The sequence below is a fragment of the Microtus pennsylvanicus genome, chromosome 11, assembly GCF_037038515.1.
Source record: "Microtus pennsylvanicus isolate mMicPen1 chromosome 11, mMicPen1.hap1, whole genome shotgun sequence".
In the NCBI taxonomy this organism is placed as follows: Eukaryota; Metazoa; Chordata; class Mammalia; order Rodentia; family Cricetidae; genus Microtus; species Microtus pennsylvanicus.
This window is the reverse complement of record NC_134589.1, coordinates 43,884,865-43,908,465: the sequence shown is the minus strand read 5'-3', so window position 1 is coordinate 43,908,465 and position 23,601 is coordinate 43,884,865. Positions and strand designations below refer to the sequence as shown.

Below are 23,601 nucleotides of genomic sequence, written 5' to 3'. Positions count from 1 at the left end.
CTCTTCCAGAGGTCCTGAGTTCAATTCCTAGCAACCACATGGTGGCTGACAACCATCTGTAGTGAGGTCTGGTGCCCTCTTCAGGCCTGCACACAGATAGAATATTGTATACATAATAAATAAATATTTTTAAAAAACACTGTATTTTAACCCTCTTGATTTCGTCTACGCTTAAGCAGAAACACTGAAAATTGACCCAATTTTGGTTCCACCACATAATGTGACAGGCACATTCAACTCCTTGGGAGGCTGAGGAAGGAGGATGAAAAGTTCAAAGTCAGCCTGGGAAACTCAGAAAGATCCTGTGCTGTAGCTAAGAGGCCCTTTAATAATCCTCATAGGTGGAAAACAGAGGCAAGTAGATCTCCTAGTTTTTGTTTGTTTTTAAAGGGCACGTACCTTTAACCTGACCAGAGGTACAGGCAACTGAGTTCCAAGCCAGTCTGGTCTATAGGGTAAGACAATCTCAAAACGAAGACAAAATTTGGTAAGACGGCTGAGCAGGTTATAATGCTCACCAAACCTGACTGATTCCTGGGACCATGGTGGAAGGCGAGAACTGACTCTTGAAAAATGACCCCCCCCCTACATAAAATGTGTCAATGCTTAAGAACAAGTTAAAGATGCTGGGGATGAAGCTCAGTGGTAGAACACTTGGTTACTGTGTTGAAGACCTTGGGGTCAATCCCCAGCACCATTACCATTTAAACCCCCATTCTGATGCAGTGAGGGAGCAGAAGGGCTGGTGATGTAGCTGTCAGCTCACAGCTAGCTAGCACTGTACCTGAAATATCCTTACAGAAAAAAATTCACTAAAAAACTAAACGGGGCTACAAGATGGGCCACTGGTTAACAGCACTTAGTTTGCATGACATGGTGGCACGTTTTTAACCACAGTGACTGGGAGGCAGAGGCAGAGGCTCTGAGGATCTCTGAGTTCAAGGCCAGTCAAGGTAGCACAGAGAAGAGCCCTTACTGCTCTTTCAGAGAACCCAGGTTCAGTTCCCAGGGTTCACCAAGTCTGTAACTCCTGTTTCAGGGAATCTGATGCTCTCCTTTTGACATCTTCTGTTACCGGGGATACACAAAGTGCACAAACATACATGCAGGCAAAGTATCCATACACATAAAAGTGAGTAAATCTTAAAAAAATTTTAAAAAAGAGCAGACACTGTGTACTAAAATTACTTTTATTACAGTTGATCTTTTAAACATTTCCTTTGCTATGATACAAAGGATACTTACAAACAAAATATTACATATGACCTGTTTTCGTTCTTAAGGTTCTGACAACTTGGTAACAGCTTTAAATGCACAATCTATACAATTAATACAGGTTATATACGAACTTATAAGGTATGCTGAACCAGAGAATACTGACAGTATACTGTACAATAGCCTTACCAGTTAGTGCTGTGGACCATTTCTACCAGAGGGAATGCACACCTGCGCTCACCTTTACCAGCTGGTGCGGGAGAGAGGAGAGGCTCTTCCTCATCGCAACCCTTGTTAAGCCTCCACTGTGGGCATCTGTTTAGTCTAAAATTGGAAAGGACTGGGCTTACTCAAAATTATCCACTGTTAAAAGTGTTAGGATACTGTATGTTCAATATGATAATCTCTTGCCCTTCCCCCAAAATCTATCCCAGTTTTAAACGACCATAAATCCTTTGTCCACTATGAAAACCCTACAGGCTCAAGGGCTTTAGGAAAAGATGAAGGCTGCCAAAAAAGGAGGCAAGAAACCAAGCCAAAATCTAGGTCTTGCAAAATCACTTTCCCCTTCACCAAAGGGAACTAGAAATGTACAAATTCATTGACGAACCTCAATGATATCTTAACAGTTAGCTGATAACCCTCATTTATCAGGACCTGACTTGTGGGAATAACTGAAATAGACTGTGGATAGCACATTCCACATTTTGTACAGAACGTCTCGCTTAAAATATTCCCTTTAGCCACCAAAGCTGGTCCTGGGACGACAGGTGTGCACTTCTCTCTCAATGGTCTACTCAAAAATGATAAGGTTACAGCTTTTTTTTCTTTCTTTTTTTTAAATTTTAAATAAAAAAAAGCAATTGATTGAAGCATTGTCTTTTTTTTTTAAAGGTAAATAGCAAAAATAAAATAAAAACCAACCCTGGCATTTGCACAAATAAAGCAAATGGAATGCCATGGCCTTTAAGAGGTTAGTAGAAAGACTGAAGTGAAGAAAATTCAGAGAAAAATCATGTATTAATTTCCTTCTTTTTAAAAATTTCTACATGTGCAAAAAAAAACCATGCTGTTTGAGGAAAATGAAAAGAAATGAGTACATAAAACTAAAAATATAAATAATGTTTAGATGATTCGGTAAAAGCAGAAACCAACCTGGGTTATAGAAGGGTTATACATTCAAGATGCTTTTAAACCCAGTGGGATAACTTACGTTAAAACTGTGTTAATAGCTAACTTTAAAATCTCAAGTTCTTAAATCTTCACAATACAAGCAAAGCTGTTTAAAATATACACTATACATATTTCTCATAGTCTCTCCAACCTCATTAATGCGCATTAGGCTTTTTCATATACTAAAAGGAGGGGTTCTCAAAGCTAACTTGCTCATTATAACCTGCATTATTTAAATGTTTTACATGGGATAAAAACCTTTTCAGACTTACATAAATAGGATTTAGCAACACAAGTGTTAATTTAAAAACTCTAAAGCATTTACAAAGTCAGGTTGGAACAGCCTAGGGAAGTTATGTGCACTGTACTTTAAAAGGTTATTTACATCAGACCATTCTTTTGTAAAAATTTCCCTAAAAAAAATTTTTTTTTTAAAAAAAGAGAAAACCTATTCTAAACTAGCAGAGGGTCATAAAAAGTAAAATAACAAAATTATTTCCTAATGGAAACCCCACACATCCCTCTTCACTTGGACTTTACTCTATGAAACCACGTGACTCCTAATGGCTCTTCTATCAAGTGTCAAGATAATGTGGTAAGTTTGCTAGGTAAATTACTGGCCAAGTGGACTTGAAAAAAAATGTTTTACCACCTTGTCTCTGGCTTGGGTTACAGGTGTATTTAACTAGAGGGGCAACCTAAATAGGCACAATTCCCATTTAATGTGGAAGAAAAGGCAAAATAAAATTGCTAGGAAGAAAGGATGATGGTTTCTCTGAGAGTATGACATGCGAGGAAGGACAGCACATGTGGAATGAATGGGCAGCGAAGACAACAGCATGGCAATACCCCGGGGGCAGCCAACACCTTGATAAACTGATAGACCTGTTTAAGACCCAAAAAAGGGCAAGAAGGGCTCCCATACCCACACTGTTATTTAGATAGAGACCAACCAAACTGCAGACATCAGGCAGCTGCATCTTTCAAAATTACAGAATTCGCTTGATGATCATGTGCAATTTATATTAACAATAATGTTCATGCCGAGGCAATGTATTTGAGGGCTAAGAAAAAGCAAAATGTGCCACTAAGAGAAACCTGTTTCCATAACTGGTCTTCATGCTTTCAAGTGGCTCTAATATACCTTGGATACTAAGCCAAGCCATGCAAAAGCAAAGAGTACATACTTTTTCATTAACATTGGTATCTCATTTCTAAACCACTGACTTCAAAGTTGCCATAGAAACATATAACACAATACTGAAAGCATACAATTGAGGGTTCATGGATTTTTAAGAAACACATTTCCCTCATCTATGTTCAACAGTCTTTAATATCTTAGCTACAAGGCATATCAGAGGAAGGAAGGTTAAGTGGGGATAATGTCAAGGAACATACAGAATTCTGGACGTAGGAAAAATGTTCCAGAAATGGGATCGATGTGCCAGCAATAAGCATAGTTCATTTCATTTTAAAGTTCAGTTAAAAGAGCCCATAAACAGTCCCAAACCATAGTTATCACCTGCATAATTTACATAACATTAACACACTTGCACTTTATAGACAAACACTCTGTAAACATGGCCACTGGGGGAGGGAGACTCCCTACACCTCACTCATGACTGACAACATGTAATCATATTAAATAAAATTACTTAGTTTCAGAAGATTTCAAACCTGACCAATGATTAAGCTCCATTTCTCCCTGTTTAACAACATTTAAGCGTTAATTCTAAAAATGTCACCTAAGATGGTTTCAGGGTTATTAAATGCTAGAGCCACAACTAGCAATGACAACAACTCCTCTCTAGCTGGCACAGACCTATAAACTTTAGTACAAAACCAAAAAAATACAGAAACTAGGTCAATTTGTTAGCTACATATTTACAGATAATTACATGATTTTTCACTCATAATTGTTAAACTACAAGTGAAAGGAAACTGTGCAGGTTGAATTACCCGTACTTTTAGGGGAGGGGGGATTCTTGAGCATCAAGATACCCTTTTTCATTCATTGAGAAGTCTTACCTTCTCTTCTCTCCATATTTCCAACTACCTACAGATGTAAAGATTATTATATCCAGTGGGCATCAACTGGAGAGGATTAACTTTTTCCTCTGTTTGAAGAACCCCTTGTATATTTAAAAGAAAAGCAAAGCAAAATAAAATCACACTCACTCACTCACACACCAATATCACACACACACAGTTTGGATTGCTGGAAACAGTTAACAGATATGATGACACAGTACATGGCTCCCCAGTTTGTGTTTTCTGTTTCTTAAGATACTTATTTTTGCATGAATGGGCAGTGCAAGTTTCAAAAGTCTGCAATAGGCAGATACGGTGCATATCTCATACATTTATAATCTGAAGGCCAGCACTTGTTTGAATAAAACTTTGGAAGTCTGAATATAATCAAAGAGGAAGACCAACAAGTCAATACAACTTTAAAATGGGCTACCAGAGTTCAGCAGAAAATATAAATGCACAAAAAGGAAGAGTTCTCCGCTTTACTTTCTTTTTCTACAGTGTTTAATAAAAATTTCTTTACAAATCAATAGTTATTTCCAATGTAGATCTACTGTAGTGATTTCATAAAAGTGCAGACAACATAACCAGACACAGCAAAACAGACGTCAATCAGTAGTCCTTGCATACAAGAGGCACGTATGCTGAGTGTACAGCACACTCTTCATCCTTTAAGGAATCCGAGGGTGGGAATTTCCAGTTCTTAACTAAGGATGAGCGCCTTTTAAAAGGCGATGCTAAACAGGGAAGGGAGACTTCTGTTAAAGGGGGGAAACAAAACAATGTGTTTATCTTCAATAATGATCTGTAATTTGAGAAGCAGCTCAGCGATGACAGCCCACATTTTGACTTTGCTCCTTAGAGAAGGCTCTATGTAAGAAGTGAGAATTTCTCATTATAGCAGATTCACACTTAGAATAGCTTAAATATATTATTTTTCTGAAGTTAATACACATTAGGACACTTCACATTCTGAACATGAGTCGAATGCAGAACTATAAAACCTCCGAAGGAAAGGGTTGCTGTGGCTGAGCATGGTGGTTCACACCTGTAATCCCATTACTTGGGAGGCTGGGATAGGAGTGCTAGAAATTTGAGGCCAGTCTTGGGTAAACATCAGTTACCAGACCAGAAAGCAAGACCCTGTCTCAAAAGAAAAGAAATAAAACTAAGAAAGGGATATTGCGTTGGACCAAATATCTGCTTGAATAGTAGTGGCTCAAAAGGGGTCGAAGGTGCATAAAGAACTTACTATTAGCAAGCAAGAAGAGTAAGTTAAAAGGAGACAGCCCTTCAAACCAGTATCATGCCTTCTCTTGCAGTAACCATCTCCTGTGATTTTACAGTTTAGGAGAACCTTAGATATGTTTTAGTAGTAGTTTCTTTCTTGGCAGTTTTGATCCTAAGCAAAATCCAGAACTATCAGTATTAAGAGTGGGGGATCATGGCATCAACAAAGAATGGATCACTGGCTTTTCACCTTTGTGGAAAATCACCACCAGTGATCTTTGCACAGTTCACTTTTCTCCTGCTTTTATCTTTTATTGCATTGTAAAACAAACTCAAAAAAACACCAACTGGCTCCTTCCCTATCATGTTTTCACTACACTGAAATTTATGGTTTCATTTTACTTAACTTTCTCTTCACTCATACAAGTGCTAAGGGATTAAAAAGGAAACGACTGAATCTACTAATCACCTTCTCATAAATATCAGCTCAGAGTACTCTTTAAAAACACACACATCCTTGCCTTAACAGAAGATAAAAAAGAAAACAACAAAACTCAAAACTGAGCCCTGGCAGACATGTATAGAATGAGTTTATCCATCCATCTATACACACATATAGACACTCATATATATAAATATACATACAATATACACATACAAATGAAAATAGCTATACCAAAAATGTGCATATGTAACAGTTTTAAAAAGCCAGTAGATCATGGTATAATACAATTTATTTCCACTTGTAAATGGCACAAATGGAGAAATGCAAAGGTGTTCAAGTACAATGAAGTCATTTTTCTAGGTGAAAATAAATCATATTATTCCAGTGTCCAAAACAATGTAGTCTATATATGCTTAAAATGCTAGACATTTACAGAAGCACAAAATTACTGAATTCTGCCTTAAGTTCTGAAAAACAAAAAAAGAATGTACACAAAAAAATTGTTAGTAGCAGGATGGAATCTCTAGAACATTTTCTTTAGTGTTCTGAATGTTGTTTACTTGATGTCCAGGCAGTCAAAAAAATCATAATAACTATTACAAAGTTCCATTTACTAGCAAGGCCTTGACTTGAGACTGAGTGTGTTCACCTGTGGGTATGACTCCATGTTCAGGACTGTTCAACTCTGGTTAAAGAAACATACAGAAAATAGGAGCTCTAATGAAATAAACTCGCTTTCAGCTAACGTTGTTTACACAGTGCAAACACTTTCTGACATCACAACTTAGGGTTAGAGCTAAGTTTAAAGGAAAACTTATGTGCAAAGGGCGGGGAATTTAATTAGGAATAAAATGTCTTAAGATATGAAGCTATGTATGTTTAAAATGCTGACCCCAAAAAGGGAGAACAAGAAACGTTTCCCCACTAGGCTCTGGATACCAGATATAGATCATAACTTCTGGTGTGCTGCACATGTTCTCCACACTCTCACTTTCTTAAACACACATATGATAATGGGGAGGAGGTAGTGTTAAACTGGTCAAACTTTGACATTTCCACATTTTTTTTTCCCAGAAAGTACGTGCCCTGTCTTCAGGGTATTTTAAACCCTTCCGAATTTTCCTGCTACCAGGTTTTACTGTCACGGTTTCTGCCATGTACACGATTACTCAGAAGTTATTTATAGCTTACACACAACCTATTAACACTAATCATTTTGCAAACAACATGTATTTTAACTAAACTGATGGTATAATCATGACCTATATGGGAAAACTGGTGCCACACAATTGGATGAGGCAGAAATCTCTTTCGGACACAACACATAGTCATTACTCAGTCACACTAGTATGAGTACATTATGATCAAAATGGACTCAGCAACTCAATCTGACCAAGTGAAACTCACAGCTAGACTATAAAATGTATCTCTGGTAATAGTTTGGAGTCTGAAGGAATTTTCTAATTCACATCTGATTTACTTTCCCATTCTAACCCTCCAGAAGTAGATAGGGCCAGATACAGAAGCATGGTGTTTAATGATTTTATAAGATCATCTTATAAAGATGGTCTTCTTTTAGTTTTGAACATCCTATTAAATTTAAAGCTTTCCCTTATTTCCTTCAAATATATAGAACTCTCAAATTTGTTTGAAACTCTTGAATAGAATTTTGAATGCAGGAAGAAAAAAAACTTTAAAAGCCCCTTTCATTAACTATGTTTACCTAAAAACTGATGTAGATCATGTTTAAAACCCTGGCTCTGTGAACTCTGCCACAAACCTTATATTGGTTTTCAAAGGATCTATATAATAGCATCTTCCTTTCTTCCCTCTGTGAGACAGCTGAAGGCAGCCTTGAACCCGACTCCTACCTCCCAATTGCTGGGATTGTAAGTATATGCCACCACACCCTGATCTAATTTCTAATTAGTGTCAGAAACCCTCAACCCAAAGTCAGAAATTCCTTAAGGGGGCAAGTCATAGAGACTGGAATGACATACCTGGACAAGATTTAATCTGTTGTTAAGAAAACCAAGAACTTCAATAGTGGTAGATGACAATTTGGTCGCTAGTTTGTTCTAAGTATGCTTAAGTGTGTTCCTGCCTTCTAATTACAGGAAAAGCAGGACCCAGAGTTAGCAGCAAGAGCTCTTCAAGACAACTGAAGAGGGAGCAGGACAATAACTTGTAAGAAACTCTGGTCTGTCACTAAACACGGCACTGCCCCTTGCCTAGCTCCACTTCAAGCTCTACACAAGCAACTGGAGGATACTAATTAGCACTGACTTAGAACACTGGGTTAATCCTTCATTGAAGAAAACACAGATCACACTCCCAGGTTAGTGGTCCTTGATCACTATAACTTACTTTTAATTTTTGTTGTTGTTTTCTTTCACTCTTCAAACTACCTAGTTTCTTCCTCAGTAGTATTTTAACACTAAGTTAGAGACTTCTGAAAGGAACTTTACTACTGTGGGAAAGTAACATGAAGTTTCAATGAACTAAAAGTTTGTAAGGTACTGCAGCAACAAAAACAGCAATTAAACATAGAGAACCTGCAGATGAAGCAACATCTACAGTGTGAAGATTAGTCAGCAGCTGGTGGTCATTGGCTCAGTGATTCCTAGTGGCAACTAAATATTTAAATAATTGACTATTGCTACTTGTAAACAGGAAATCCCATAAGCCAAAAGGGGGATAAATAAAATTATGTCTATGTAGTGTGATGAGTATTCTAATAGATGGCAGTTCACAAATATGGCATCATTCAAATAACTCTGGCATTTGCTTTGTGTTGGCTAAGTGTCTTTGATTTTGTATAAAAGCAAAGGTACTTTTTGGTGTCTTATAGTGTGGGTAGCATGAGCTATCACTCTACAAGAAACAAAATATCCTGATACATAGGCTTTATCTCCTCATTCCATGCTGAACACATGCATCACAGGAACTTTCAGGGTCCCAACCCTGTTTTTTTTCCTCTGATAGCTGCTGACAAGCTTGTTAGTGCAATCCCCACACAGCTTATGATCTCCTTAAGCAATGCCATCTTAACAACAATACAACCTACAAAATCAGGGACAAACTTCTGATGCACTTAGCAAAAAACTAAATGATCTTCTACCACCTGAAAAGGTAAATACAATCTTTTAATGTTCATGGTTTTCTGCTTTAGTCCAAACGAGGTTGATAAGTCAGACCAATTTCATAAAGAAAGGAAACACACTGGTAAGGTGTGGAGGTATGTTTCAGTAAGAACATGTTTCAGCACAGACGCTGCCTGCTGTCAGTGACTCACAGAATTTGAAATATGGAGGAAGGCTTTAGATCTTTCAATAAACTTCTTAGGCTATGGACATCCTAAAGCGATGATTCAGGGCAGTATGCTTCATTTTATTTTTATATTGTTCTGATAAAACCCCTTCTATTAAGCCAATTTCTTCTTTGCCACACACATGAAATATTTATCTATTCCCAGTTTTAAAATTTTCCAAAAGTTAAAAACAAGGAAACAAAAAGCCAACCACAAATACCCGGCAGCCAAATACTATGAGATCCCAATTAGTAAACACAAAACATAACGCTTTACAAAAACGAATAAAATATACCATTTGCACTCAGCTTCCACATGGTAGTACCCAAGTGAGGAGGCTGCTGTGATGATGTCTGTAGGCAGTTTCTTTTGGCAGACAGCTCCAACGGAATTGCCACTTTCAATTATTATGTGTAAGACATGTGTGACCCATTGGATATTTGAGAAGTGACACTCGTGCTTCTGCTCATGCCCTGTTCTGTCCGTCCCCCAGAAGCTGTCCGCCTCAGAGCCTGGGGGCTATTGCGGACTCCCATACTGCTACCTCGAGGGACCCCTTGCATTGGCCCTGAGGGATGACCCCATGGCTGGGGTCCACCTTGCATTGGATGGCCCCAAGCTTGTGGTGTGCCACCCATGGGATGACCCCAGTGAGGTCCGGGCCCCCCAGTAGGATTGTGAGACCAACTAGAAGCTCCTGGGTAGCTGTGGCTGAATGCCTCAGGGGAGAGATTAGAAAGGACCATGTTACTAAAACCTAGTCTCATGCTTTCAGAGTCAAAAGCTTCAATTTCTCTGGCTTGACGCTCAAGCAGGCTACGTATTCGTTCTGTGCGTTCATTCTGCAAAGCCAACATCTCTTCTTCAATCTGTCAGGGTAGGAAAATGGAGCAAAAGAATCAATTTATGTCTCAAATCAATAATAAGCTAAAGCAACAATAACTACTCAAAACAATCAACAGCTATTTTATGGCTATATACAGAAAACTATTTTAAAAGATATGCTGAGCCGGGCAGTGGTGGCACATGCCTTTAATCCCAGCTCTTGGGAGGTAGAGGCAGGCGGATCTCTGTGAGTTCGAGGCCAGCCTGGTCTACAAGAGCTAGTTCCAGGACAGACTCCAAAGCTACACAGAGAAACCCTGTCTCAAAAAACAAAAACAAAACAAAACAAAAGATATGCTAAGATTAAAGGTGTATGTCACTGCCACCACTGCCAAAATCTACCTCTTCATAGCCAAAGTGTCTACAGGTTTTGGAAAACATTCTATTCCCAAATAAAAAGGTTTTGAGACAAGATTTCACTGTGTAACCTTAGCTGGCCTGGAACTCAATTTATAGATCAGATGGCCTGGAACTCACAATCCTGACCCTACATCTGGAGTGCCCAGCTAGACTGTACTTTTTGATTTCATGTTAATAACAATTAACAAAATAACCACTTCATTGTGATATCTAATAAACTAATAACAAATTTTTAATTTTTAAATTTCTAATATCTCAAAAGTCTTGTTTATAACTTGTTTATTTGGATTGAGGCCCAAACAAAAACCATACATTTTGTCATTTGCCCTTAACTTTTTTTAGTCTACAGCAGTCTGTCCATTCCCTCACCCTTCATATTGTAAACTGGCTCATTTGTCCTATTAAAAATGTCTAAATTCTGGATTTGACCAATTACATCTTGATGTCATCATTTAGTATTTTCTCTTGTGCTCTACTTTATATATTTTCTATAAATGGTAGATCCAGAGGGATGTTTATATTTAAGTTAAATAAGGATTGGTGAATTGGTCATTTGATATAAACTGGCCTAAACTCACGATCTTCTTGCATCAGTCATAATTCTCTGTGCCAGAGGACAGCATATGCATGTTTTAAAACAAACCAAACTGCACAAGAACTGGATTCAGCATGATATGGCATACCACCTTATCAGTTTCCTTGAAGAAACAAAACAAAACAAAACAAAACATCTGGGGGTGGGGGGTGGCAATGGATGAAGTCAGTACTGGTGATGACACCATGGGTCTCCAGCATTCCAGCATGCTAGGAAAACACTACCAATTAGATACTACAGGGTTTCTCTGTAGCTTTTGGAGCCTGTCCTGGACCTAGCTCTTGCAGACAAGGCTGGCCTCAAACTCAGAGATCTGCCTGCCTCTGCCCCTTAAGTGCTGGGATTAAAGGCGTGCGTCACCAACGCTTAGCTTGATACTACCTTTTACATTACATAAGATGTGTGTCTGTTCAAACAGCTCATTGCTTTATATATTATATAGTTTATGCTATGCTGGAACTATGGATCTTCCCACCTCAAGCCTCCCAAGCACTGGCATGGCAGATGTGTCACCGTGCAAGGCTTGATCCTTCTTTTAATGAAATAAAAACATTTTGAATTATTTTTATTTATGTATATGGGTATTTTGTCTGCACCATGTGTGTGCCTGGTACTCATGGAAAGTTCAGATCCTCTGAAACTGGAGTTACAGGTGGTGATGAGCTACTATAAGGGTGCTGGTAATTGAACCAGTGCTCTTAACCACTAAGTCATTTCTCCAGTCCCATCTTTTGAGTATTATTAATATTAATCAGTAGATTCTGATTGTCAACTCATGCATGCAACAGAAAGTTTTCCTTTTACTGTTTAAATGGACTTCACTGCTGGGCTTCATGATAGATACTTGCTACTCCAGCATCCAGGAGGCTATTCATCTGGAGGAAAGATTTGAAGTAAGACTTCATACATTTTGAAGAACTGGGGTTGGGAATGTTGTTCACAAAGCATGTGCTTAGTATGTGAAATGTTCTGCATCAAAAATAGAGGGCAGGGGAGTGAAAGGGAGGGGAAGAAGGAAGAAGAGGGACAGCAGGAGAGTTGGATGACAGTTGAGGTGGGTCCTGAGGAGCTAACTTGTCAAATAGGCAGCAAATACTTCTACCTGCTCAGCTACCTCACCAGCCCTATTTTTATTTACTTATTTAATCACGCCCCCATTCCAGGTAGGGTTTCTCTGTGTAGTCCTGGCTGTCCTAGAACTATGTCTATAGGCCAGGCTAATCTCAAACTCACAGAGATGTGCCTGTCTCTGCCTCGCAAATTCTGGGATTAAAGGTGTATGCTGCCAACACTATCACCCAGCTTCTGCTTTTAAGACAGGGTCTTGTTGAGTTGCTCTCTATGTCTCTGAACTTGGCCTCCCCAGTAGTTGAGATTATAAGCCTGTGCCACCAGGCTTGACTAAAATAAACAAATAAACATTAATTTCCTAATTAACAGTAATACAATACAATACACACACACACACACACAAGCTAAGTAAGGCACTTTATTTTTATTACAAGAACTACATGAACAGAAAACTACAAGCTAATGGTACAAAATTTAAGACGATCAATAGGCAAGTACTAACTAATACTGTACAATGGGCTGACACTACTTCAGCTATTGTAAATTTACTACTCAAGAACTTTGGAACGTATCACTGAATTTAGTATATAAATGACTACCATTTCTCACAATGAATGCCCTCCCTTTATAAAATTTTCCAAAAGTTTTGCTAATATCCTTTTTACTAAATTAATCTCTCTCAGACAGACACACAATACACCTTAGTACTTTGAACTTTTTTTTTTTTTTTTTTTTTTTTTGGTTTTTCTGTAGCTTTGGAGCCTGTCCTGAAACTAGCTGGCCTCGAACTCACAGAGATCCACCTGCCTCTGCCTCACAAGTGCTGGGATTAAAGGTGTGCACCACCACCGCCCAGCACACCTTAGTACTTTGAATGACAAATTTATTTCAGGATTCTAGATCTATTCTCTAATATCTGGAAAAGAATAAACCAGGAAACGTATAAAGATATGCTAATATATTGCTGCATGCCTGTAATCCCAACACTAACTTAGAAACAACTCTGAGGAGAGTTCAAGGCTAACCTTGACTATAGGGTAAAACCAAGGCCAACTTAAGCTATAGGACTTGTCCCTACCATCCCCCCAAAAAGCTCCAAATAGTAATGATGAATCTAGATGTATAAGATGTATAACTTTTCAGCTTAAGAAACTGGTTTTAACTTCTGTTCCTCAAACCAAATATACCTTAGTTTCAGACCAAAGATACTAAGAGTGAAGTATGATTTCTTGGCTGTCTCTCTCTCAGGTAATCACTGTAATTCTTCCTCACTACGTAAATCTTCCTGCAGCCCCCTTAGATGGAGCTAGGTAGACCAAGAAGTAAGGGAAACAGAGCCATCATTGCTCCACTCACATTCTGTGGTTTTCACATAGCTTTATATTCTTTTTGTTTGTATTGAGATAAGGTCTCAAGTAACCCAGGTTGACCTCAAACTTGCTATGTAGGCAAGGATGATCTTGAATGCCTAGCCTCCTGCCTCCACATGCCAAGGGCTGAGATTATAGGTATGTGCCACTAGGCTCAGTTTATTTTTATGTGTGCTTTACTGTTTTGGGAACCTCAGGCCTTGATACTTTTACAGCGAGTAAAGCCACTACTTATCTTTCTCCTTGGGCTCATTGGTGCATGGGTCATTTTTTCTTGGGTCATAGGTCCATGGGCCTATACTTCATGTCCCTGTACAATTTTCTGTGGTTTTCTTTCTGAGTCTGGTTAATGATGGTGAGAACATGAAAGAAAGATTTGTGTGGACAACTCAGATCTTAGAGAGCTTAGACACAGATGTATGTAAACTTCAGTATTTGAGATAGCTCCACCTTCAGCAAGCTCCTTCATACCTCCACAATCCCAAGTCTTAGTCTTCTCATGGCTCATAATCTTTACCCAATAATCATATTCCTTTGAGTTTTAGAACTCATTAGTTAAAAAGTTCATTACTGAGCTGGGTGTAGTAACACATGACTTTAATTCTAGCATCCAAGGAGGCAGAGGCAGGTGGATCTGTGAGTTCAAGGCTAGCCTGGCCTACATAGCGAGATCCAGGACAACCTGAGATGCATAGTGAGATGATGTCTTGAAAACAAAACAATAAATAAAAAGTTCAATATTGAATACTTAAACAAAATACCAAACAAGAACTAATGAAAGACAGTATTATAAAAGAAATCTAATACAACCCCTGCTGATATTAGTAGAGTTCTTGTCTTGTAAGTGCAAGGCCTTAGGCTCATTCCTCCAGTCCAAAAATGAAAATAACAAGATGTGATGGTATAATTCTTTAATCCCAATACCTGTAGAGGTGGGAGAGTTCTGTGAGTTCAAGGTCAGCCTGATCTATCTAGTAAATTCAAGGCCTGTTAGGGCTGTGGAACGAGACCCTGCCTCAAAAACAAACAAGAGCTTGGAGATGGCTCAGTAGGTAAAGGTGTTTGATATGCAAGCATAAGGACCTAAATCCAGATCTCCAGAACCCATGTAAAAAACTAAAACAAGCCGGGCGGTGGTGGCGCATGCTTTTAATCCCAGCACTCGGGAGGCAGAGGCAGGCGGATCTCTGGAAGTTCGAGACCAGCCTGGTCTACAAGAGCTAGTTCCGGGACAGGCACCAAAGCTACAGAGAAACCCTGTGTAGAAAAACCAAAAAAAAAAAAAAAAGCTAGAACAAGTCAGGTATACTGGTGCACCTTCTCTGTGAGTTTAAAGCTAGCCTGGTCTACACAGAGCTCCAGGCCAGCCAGGGTTACATCGTGAAACCTTGTCTCATAAGAAGGGAGGGAGGGAAGAAGGGAGAGCAGTGAAGTGTGAAAAGGCACATTTGTAATTCTACTGTGATTATGGTAAAATGGAAAGCAGTGTGGGTTAGGTACCACAAACAAGTTGGAAAATGAAGAATGACACCTGACATTATTCTGATTTCCACACAACCCATGGCACAAAAGCCTGTCCTCACACATAAACATGCATATGTACACAGACAATATAACATACATATATATTGGAAGAAAATAAAAGTACACTACCCCATCTCCAAGCTTGTGGGCACGCACGCACACACACACATAATTCTTTTGATAAAAACCAATATTAAAAGAACTCTCTTGCTTCTGTTATCTATACCTTTTGTTCTAAGAGTGCCCTGCGAAGGGAGACCCTCTGTTCCAGCTCTCGAAGCTCTCGATCATGTTGGGCCTCAGCCTGCATCTTAATTTTGCTCTGATATGCATTCAATAGCTCCAGTTCCTGCTGCAGCTGCATCTTCAAAACCTGGCATTCTGCTTCCTGTGCTTCATCCAAACGCAGCTGAAAGAAAAAAAGAGAAACTGTTATATTTTTCTGTGAACTATCCATTCACAACTTACAGAAGAATGAGAGAAGACCATGTTTTTGTAAGCTATATAATTGGGTGTGGACATCCCAGAAAAAGAAATAAAATAACCAATACTGCGTGACAGAAGAGGCTATCGTAAGCTGTTCTGAAGATGCCTGAATAACTATACTTTTTCTTAAGAAAAATCTAAAAATGATTGGGTAGTTTAAAGTGCTCAATCTCTCCATTCCTAGTAAAAATCAAAGTCAATAAGCACAGCACACAAGCCAGATCTGGGTAGCTGCTTGTTCAGTACAATAGTTAAAACTAGGTTTTACATTTTAACATAGTTACAATTTTAATAGAAGTACCTACACAAGCGAGTTGGTAGTGGCACACGTCTTTAATCCCAACACTCATGGAGGCAAATCTCTGTGAGTTTCAGGGCAGCCTGGTTTACAGAGCCAATTCCAGGATAGCTAGGGATATATATATATATGAGAAACCCTGTCTCGAAAAACCAAAAAGATGTACCTACACAACACTGTCAATTTTACCTTCTGGTCTGCAAAGTCTAAAATATTATTTAGTCATTTAAGAAAACACTTGGACAGTATTTTAGCTGTGTCCTCCAAGGTAACCATTTAGATTCCTGTACACAGAAGTATGTGTCACCTACAGTTTACTCATCTGATCATGATAAACTGTTGGAATCCACACCTGCAGAGGGCCTTTATAGGATCTTGTGTTTAAATGTATTAGTGAAATTCTATATACACCATGCTTTTTCTAAGCAATGCTAAGAATAGGAAGAATACGAATGACCACTATTTTTCCTGGGCTATTAAAGAGCTATCATTCCCAACTTATCTTTCAACTGCTAGGGTTTTATATAGGTTATAGAAAGAAAGGGGCAATAAATTTGTTTTGTTTAAAAAAAGCAAACTCACAGCTTGTGTGGAGAGCATTTCATTAATGCTATGATCATACTGCTCAGCCAAGATGGCTAACTTCCGAGTCTGTTCCTCCTTGAGTCTTTTCAGAACAGCTTTGTGCTCACTCTTTGGTGTAGTCTCCAGTAGGTGGTTTCTTAATGCTTTGTACTGTCTGGTTTGAATTTTGCATGTATCCTGAAACTGCTTTTTTATCTGGAGTTCTTTAGACTGGAAAGAAAAAAAATTTTTTTTATTTATACACACACTGGAAAGAAAAAAAATTTATACACACATGCACACACACAAAGACAGGAAGAAAATAGAGAATAAAACGACAAGGTAAGATGGCAGATACTTTTTGCACTTCACAAATATTCAAGTCATAAGCCTAAATTTCATCTCCTATATCAAATTATGGCAGTTATAAACACAAGGTAGAATTTTACCACATATCTGAGGCACAAAATAAAGCATGTTTCTTTCATTTCCATGATAATCTCTCTCTCTCTCTCTCTCTCTCTCTCTCTCTCTCTCTCTCTCTCTCTCTCTCTCTCTCTCTCTCTCTCTCTTAAATTTCCAAGACAGAATTTCTCTGTAGCTTTGGAGCCTGTCCTGGAACTAGCTCTTGTGGACCAGGTTGTTGGCCTTGAACTCAGAGAGATCTGCCAGCCTCTGCCTCTCAAGTGCTGGGATTAAAGGTGTATGCCACCACCACCACCCGGCTTGATAATCTCAATTCGTTTTTTTTTAAATATTTATTTATTTATTTATTATGTATACAATATTCTGTCTGCGTGTATGCTTATAGGTCAAAAGAGGGCACCAGACCTCATTACAGATGACTGTGAGCCACCATGTACAATGCCCTTAACCGCTGAGCCATCTCTCTAGCCCGATAATCTCAATTCTTAAGCACAATCTATAATAGATCCTACTTCCTATGGAATCTAAGTACCAAACATTAGGCTGATTATTTAGTATGCAATAGTAAATGATCATTTCAACTGTCTTCTCTTTAAGACCATAAGCTAAAAAGAATCATAGTATACTCCCCCTGCCCTACAACACCCAGGGCATCATACACATCAGCAAACACACTACCATCAACTCACATTCCAACCCCTTTTGAAAATGTTTTATTTGTAACAAGATCATGCTAAGATAACCAAGTTGTCCTTGAAATCCTCCTGTTTCAGCCTACCCAGTGTTGGAACTACAGGATGTACACATGGCTTACTTTATCTTTTCTATTTTATTTATTTATTTTTAGTTTTATGAGACAGGGTTTCTTTGTGCAATCTTGGCTGTCCTGGAACTCACTTTGTAAACCGGATTGGCCTTGAACTCACAGAGATCTCAGCCTGTCTCCCAATTACTGGGATTAAAGGCATGTCAAACCACTGCTATAACTAAAATACTATAAGGTATGTTAGTTAGGTATGTTAGTTCAGACTTTAAGTGAGAATATATTCACTTACTATACTCAACTGTAGGTTCTGACACAGCTAACACTACAGTTAAAAAATATTTTTACCATTATAAATAATGCCAGGTATAAACTAGTTAATTCAATATACATGACAAAAAAAACAAATATAAACTCAAACTTAGCTGGGGATTAGTCTACAGAATGAGTTCCAGGACAGCCAAGGCTACAGAGAAACCCTGTCTCAAAAACCCAAAGATAGTGTGATAGATTCAAATTACAATTATTTCTACTCATACAATACTGACAAAAAAGCTATTACCTGGAGAGCAGGTTGAGGAAACAGCACCCTTCTCTCACTAATCCTAGTCAACATATGTAAGTACCCAAACTGAAGTCTCACCTCCATCTCATAGAAACTACAAGTGGCAGACAGGCAGGCAGACAGAAAATTATTAGGATATGTTGATGGTAAACCAAACATTTTGTTGAAACTGACTAAGCAAATAAGAGAAATATAAGAGGAATTTTTCTTCCATACAAGAGGGAAATCTTACATTCATTTGTCATCAGAGGAAGGCATTCTACTTCACGTCTGAAGTAAGATGGTGAACCATTTTCCTCACTTTCATGTATTGCCCAGGAAAATCAGACTGTTTTTTTTTTTTTTTAAAAAAAGCTCTCAAACTACAAAGGTTATATATAGGAAGAAAGGGTTCAAGCTGAATCAAGCCCTAGGAAAATATAGTCACATCAGAATAATGTTATGACTACAGAAAACAAATTAGGTGTCAGTTTGGTTCAGTTCGGGTTACTATTGGTTTTAAAGACATAATTTCAAAAACAAATACTGTTTTAAAACATCTTTGGTGGGGCTTACGAATGTGAGTCACTTAGTACAGTACTTGCTCAGCATGTACAAAACTCTGGGTTCAGTCCTCAGCACTGTGGAGCATTGGCACATCCCAGCAATTCCATCAGCTTTAGACAATGGAACTCAAGGTCATCTTTGGCTACACGATGGGCCAGCTTATTCTATAGAGACATCATTTTGAAAAATGACAAGAAAAAAAAAGAGGGGGAAGGAAAAAAAACACCTTTGGTGGGTATCTGAACTGTATATATAGTGGAGAGAGAAGCAGATGATTCTTTCTCCATTATATAAATGTAGAAGTCCAAAAAGTTATGAATTTCAACTTTTTAAAACAATAGCAATCAACATAACTATTCTGTAAGTGTTGAGTGCTGGGGTACCATACTTGGCAGAAAAGGAATCTTTCAACAGCAAATACTTTGGGACCTGGAGTTTATAGGACATAAATTTTTTAAAAAATATTTATTTATTTATTTATTATGTATACACTATTCTGTCTGTGTGTATGTCTGCAGGCCAGAAGAGGGCGCCAGATCTCATTACAGATGTTTGTGAGCCACCATGTGGTTGCTGGGAATTGAACTCAGGACCTTTAGAAGAGCAGGCAATGCTCTTAACCACTGAGCCATCTCTCCAGCCACATAAAATTTTCTTTAATGTGCAAACAAGTACAGATTAAATGAACTTCTATCACTGATGAAAACCTTAGAGTGAGTGCTTTTCGTTTGCTTGTTTGTTTATTGTTTTTTGAGACAGGATATCTCTGTGTAGCCCTGGCAGTCCTAGAACTCACTTTGTAGACCAGGCTCACCAAAATCTGCCCTCCTCTGCCTCCAGAGTTCTGGGATTAAAGGTGTGTGTCACTACCACCCAGTCTGTTTTGTATGTTTTAAAAGACTGATTCAATTTCTTCAAATATCCATTATAAATTATGAAATTTGAAAATTCTTAGGATTGTTAAGTGCCATTTGAGGAGGACAAATAAATATTTTGAAAAAAAATCTTGGTGGGGTTTAGGAATGTAGGATAAGGGACGAGAGCAAACTTTTACATTAAATTTTTAAAAAAATATTTGATTTTATAATTATGAATGTTTTGCCTGCATGAATGTATGTGCACCATGTATGCCTGGTACCTGGAAAGATCAAAAGACCAGAGTATTGGGTTTCCTGAACTAGAGATGGAGATGGTTATTAAGTACCGTATCAGTGCTGGGAATCAAACCCAGGTCCTCTGAAATAGCAACCACTGCTCTTGGTTGCTGAGACATCCCTTCAACTCCACTTTGGTATTTTTTAAATTTTATATAAATCAACTGGGTGGTAGTGGCACACATCTTTAATCTCAGCACTTGAGGAGGCAGAGGTAGGCAGATCTCTGTGAGTTTGAGGCCAGCACGGTCTACATAGTGAGTTCCAGGACAACCAGAGCTTCATAGAAAGACCCTGTCTCTAAATACCGAAAATTTTATATAAATCATATTGACATCAAATTAAGAGTTCAAGACTGAGTTACTTAGAATAAAAATAAACTAACAGTTTAGTGTGTTGACCTGTAGACTATAATGTCAGCATTAGAGAGTGTGTATATTTAAAAAATACTGATGAAGAATTCCTACAGTAAAAAAATCTATTTCTTTGATATAAAGTATATAAGCAAAAACTGAAGCAACAGGCAGTCCATACAGGAAACAAGGAAGCATGCTAAAAAATGAAAAGGACTAAGTCAACTTGATCTCCCAATGACTAGACATTCACCTTGTCAGGAAGCTTACACTTAACAGTACCTTCAAACTCTTAGGCTGTTGTCGAACTTCCATAACATGTTTTCGCCTTAGTTCCCGTTCCCTTCGCTTATTATATTCCAGCTGGTTAGTGAGCTCGGTTTGATGCTGCAGTCTGATCAACTCACAGCGCATCTTCTGAATAGTGTTGAGGTGGCGAAACTCCAGTTCTTGCATGGATTCATGCTGTCGTAGCAGCATAGCATGTTCCAAGTCCTTCTGAGTCTGCCTTTTGTTTAACTCCTAAAATATAATTCAAAAGAAAAAGGTATAATTTATAGCTTAAACATGGTGGAAGGCAAGGACCAACACATGAAGTTGTGTTCTGATCTCCACATGTAGACGTTGGCTAATATGTAGTTACACTCATAGGAGTGAGTGTGCATATAAACCCACTCATTAAAAACAAAGAAAAATCTAAAGAAAACACAAACACAAAAAGTTGATGCAATTAACCCTTTGCTCCAATAGTGGCTACATAGTAAATACTAAGTTTCCATGCCTTCTGTGTTTGTGTGTACTAGTGCTGTTTGTACATAGAAAGAACTCTCCCTCCTATTATATCCTAGTTCTATTTCATAGATTTAATGAAGAGATAAGTTCTTTTTTATTACTTTAAAAAAAATATCAATCCAAATCCCCACTCCCTCTCCTCCTCCCAAAGAACTAAGTTCTTAACCAAAAGCTTCTCAGAATAATATGTAGCACATGGTGGTGAAGAATGAATGTTTTTCTTGCTGGGCATGGTGGCTCACACCTGTAATAGCAGAAGTACATTGTACTCTGAGGTCAAGTCCAACCTTGTCTACATATCAAGTTCCAGGTCAGTCAGGGCTACGGCAGACACTTTCAAAACTAAAATATAATAAAACAAAAGTAAAAATATTTGCTGGATGGTGGTGGCGCCTGCCTTTAATCCTAGCACTCCAGAGGCAGATGCAGAGGCAGGCAGATCTCTGTGAGTTCGAAGCCAGCATGGTCCAGGACAGCCAGAGCTGTTACACGAAGAAGCCCTGTCTTAGAAAACCAATAATAAATAAATAGATTGAGAAATTTATTTCTTTTAAGATATTTTTTTTCCAAATAAAAAGGGAAGCTGAAAAGATGATCCAGTGAAAAAAAGCACTTGATGTTCATGCAAAGGAGTTGGTTTCAGTTCCCAGCACCTGCATAGTGGCTCACAGCTTCCTCCACTTTCAGAGCATCCATAGGTACTGCATACACATGGTGTACATACAGTCATACACACATGTACAAAAATGTCTTTTAAAAGTATGCATACCTATAGACACACAAATAATGTGAAAATCAATGACATCCACTACCCTGAAAACTTTCATCATTAGAGGTCAATAGCTTGTTGTAGATGTTTCTCAGTTATATCTTATTTATTGGGATATAATCCATTATTAAAGAACTCAACTGATTGAATAATATAGGGACAAAGCTTTATTTTCTTTATTTGACAATCTAATGCCCAAACCAAGAATAAAAAAAAAAGCCCTCTTGCCTCTCCCTCAAGTACTAGGATTACAAGTGTGTGCCATCACACCCAGAAAAAGACATTTTATTTTACTGAAAGCTACTACTTTGTAATACAATTTTCAACCATTTCTACATGACTAATCATTTAAGCTGGTTCTCTTTATTTTGCTTTTACCAAAGGTAACAATAAAAGTCTAACTATGTTGCATCATATCATGCTACTATTTCTACAGGATAGAACTCCAAATGTACAATTGATAAGTAAATTTCTCTCTCTCTCTCTCTCTCTCTCTCTCTCTCTCTCTCTCTCTCTCTCTCTCTCTCTCTTTCTCTGTCTGTCTGTCTGTCTGTCTGTCTGTCTGTCTGTCTGTGTCTCTGTCTTTTCTTGTTTGTTTGGTTTTTCGAGACAGGGTTTCTCTGTAGCTTTGGAGCCTGTCCTGGAACTAGCTCTTGTAGACCAGGCTGGCTGCCTCTGCCTCCTGAGTGCTGGGATTAAAGGTGTGTGCCACCACCGCCCGGCCAGAAAGTCATAGCTTTCTTAACCATTGAACCATTACATTAGTCACTCTGCATATTTTTAAAAGCTATAGTTCTGCCAGGCAATGGTAGCGTCTGTCTTTGATCCCAGCACTTGGGAGGTAGAAGCAGGTGGATCTCTGAGTTTGAAGTCAGCCTTATCTACAGAGTGAGTACCAGGACAGCTACACAGGAGAACAAAGAAAAACTCTATCTTGAAAGAGAACATCAAAAAGTTATAGTTCAATCATTTGCTCAAAGGATGGTACTAACAATGTTCTTTAACACCTAAGCCTACATCTATGACTGGATATTGTTTTCTCTTATTATTGATATATTTTTAAATTTAAATCTAATCAATATAACTTTAAATTTTATTTCTTTTAATGATTATTTTATGTACACTGGTGTTTTGTCCACATGTGTGTCTGCGTGAAGGCATTGAACCCTCTGGAACTTTACAGAGAGCTGTGAGCTGACATGTGGATGATAGGAATTGAACCTAGTCCTCTCAAAGAGTAGCCAGTGCTCTTAATCCTGAGCCATCTCTCCAACCCCTTTTTTGTTTTTGATACAAGGTTTCACTATGCAGCCCTGGCAGTTCTGGAACTCAAAGGTCTGCCTCCCTATACCTCCCAAGCAGAGTGCCAACATGCCTGGGTAAGTTCAAATAGCCATAAATTTTTAAAGCTTATCTTAATATATAACTTAAGCGTGCTGGGTGTGGTATAATCACCTGGGAGCAGGTTCCTGGGACCAGAGACATCAGATCCCATTAAGAGATGGAATATAGACAGTTGTAAACCCCTTTGAGTGCTGGGAACTGAACTCACATCCCCGGCAAGAGCAGTATGTGTAGGTGCTGTGTCATCTCTCCAGCCCCTAAATTTCTTCACTGAACACAGTCTATATCTAATCTACTTTAATCAATTCTTTGAAAGAAATTTATCTATGTTG

General features: G+C 38.3%; 1 protein-coding gene across 5 annotated transcripts in view; it reads right to left on the bottom strand.

The window, feature by feature from the left end:
• Positions 1-1,174: 1,174 nt before the first annotated feature.
• Taok1 (TAO kinase 1) overlaps positions 1,175-23,601 on the bottom strand; it is an 80,863-nt gene continuing 58,436 nt past the window's right edge. For all 5 annotated transcript variants that reach the window (XM_075991560.1, XM_075991559.1, XM_075991558.1 and 2 more), the window contains 4 exons: positions 20,647-20,886; positions 16,576-16,788; positions 15,436-15,618; positions 1,175-10,273 (listed from right to left, as the gene is read on the bottom strand). In XM_075991560.1, coding sequence (XP_075847675.1) covers positions 9,812-10,273; positions 15,436-15,618; positions 16,576-16,788; positions 20,647-20,886 — 1,098 coding nt within the window. In that variant the 3' untranslated portion in view covers positions 1,175-9,811. The remainder of the gene's footprint in view (positions 10,274-15,435; positions 15,619-16,575; positions 16,789-20,646; positions 20,887-23,601) is intronic.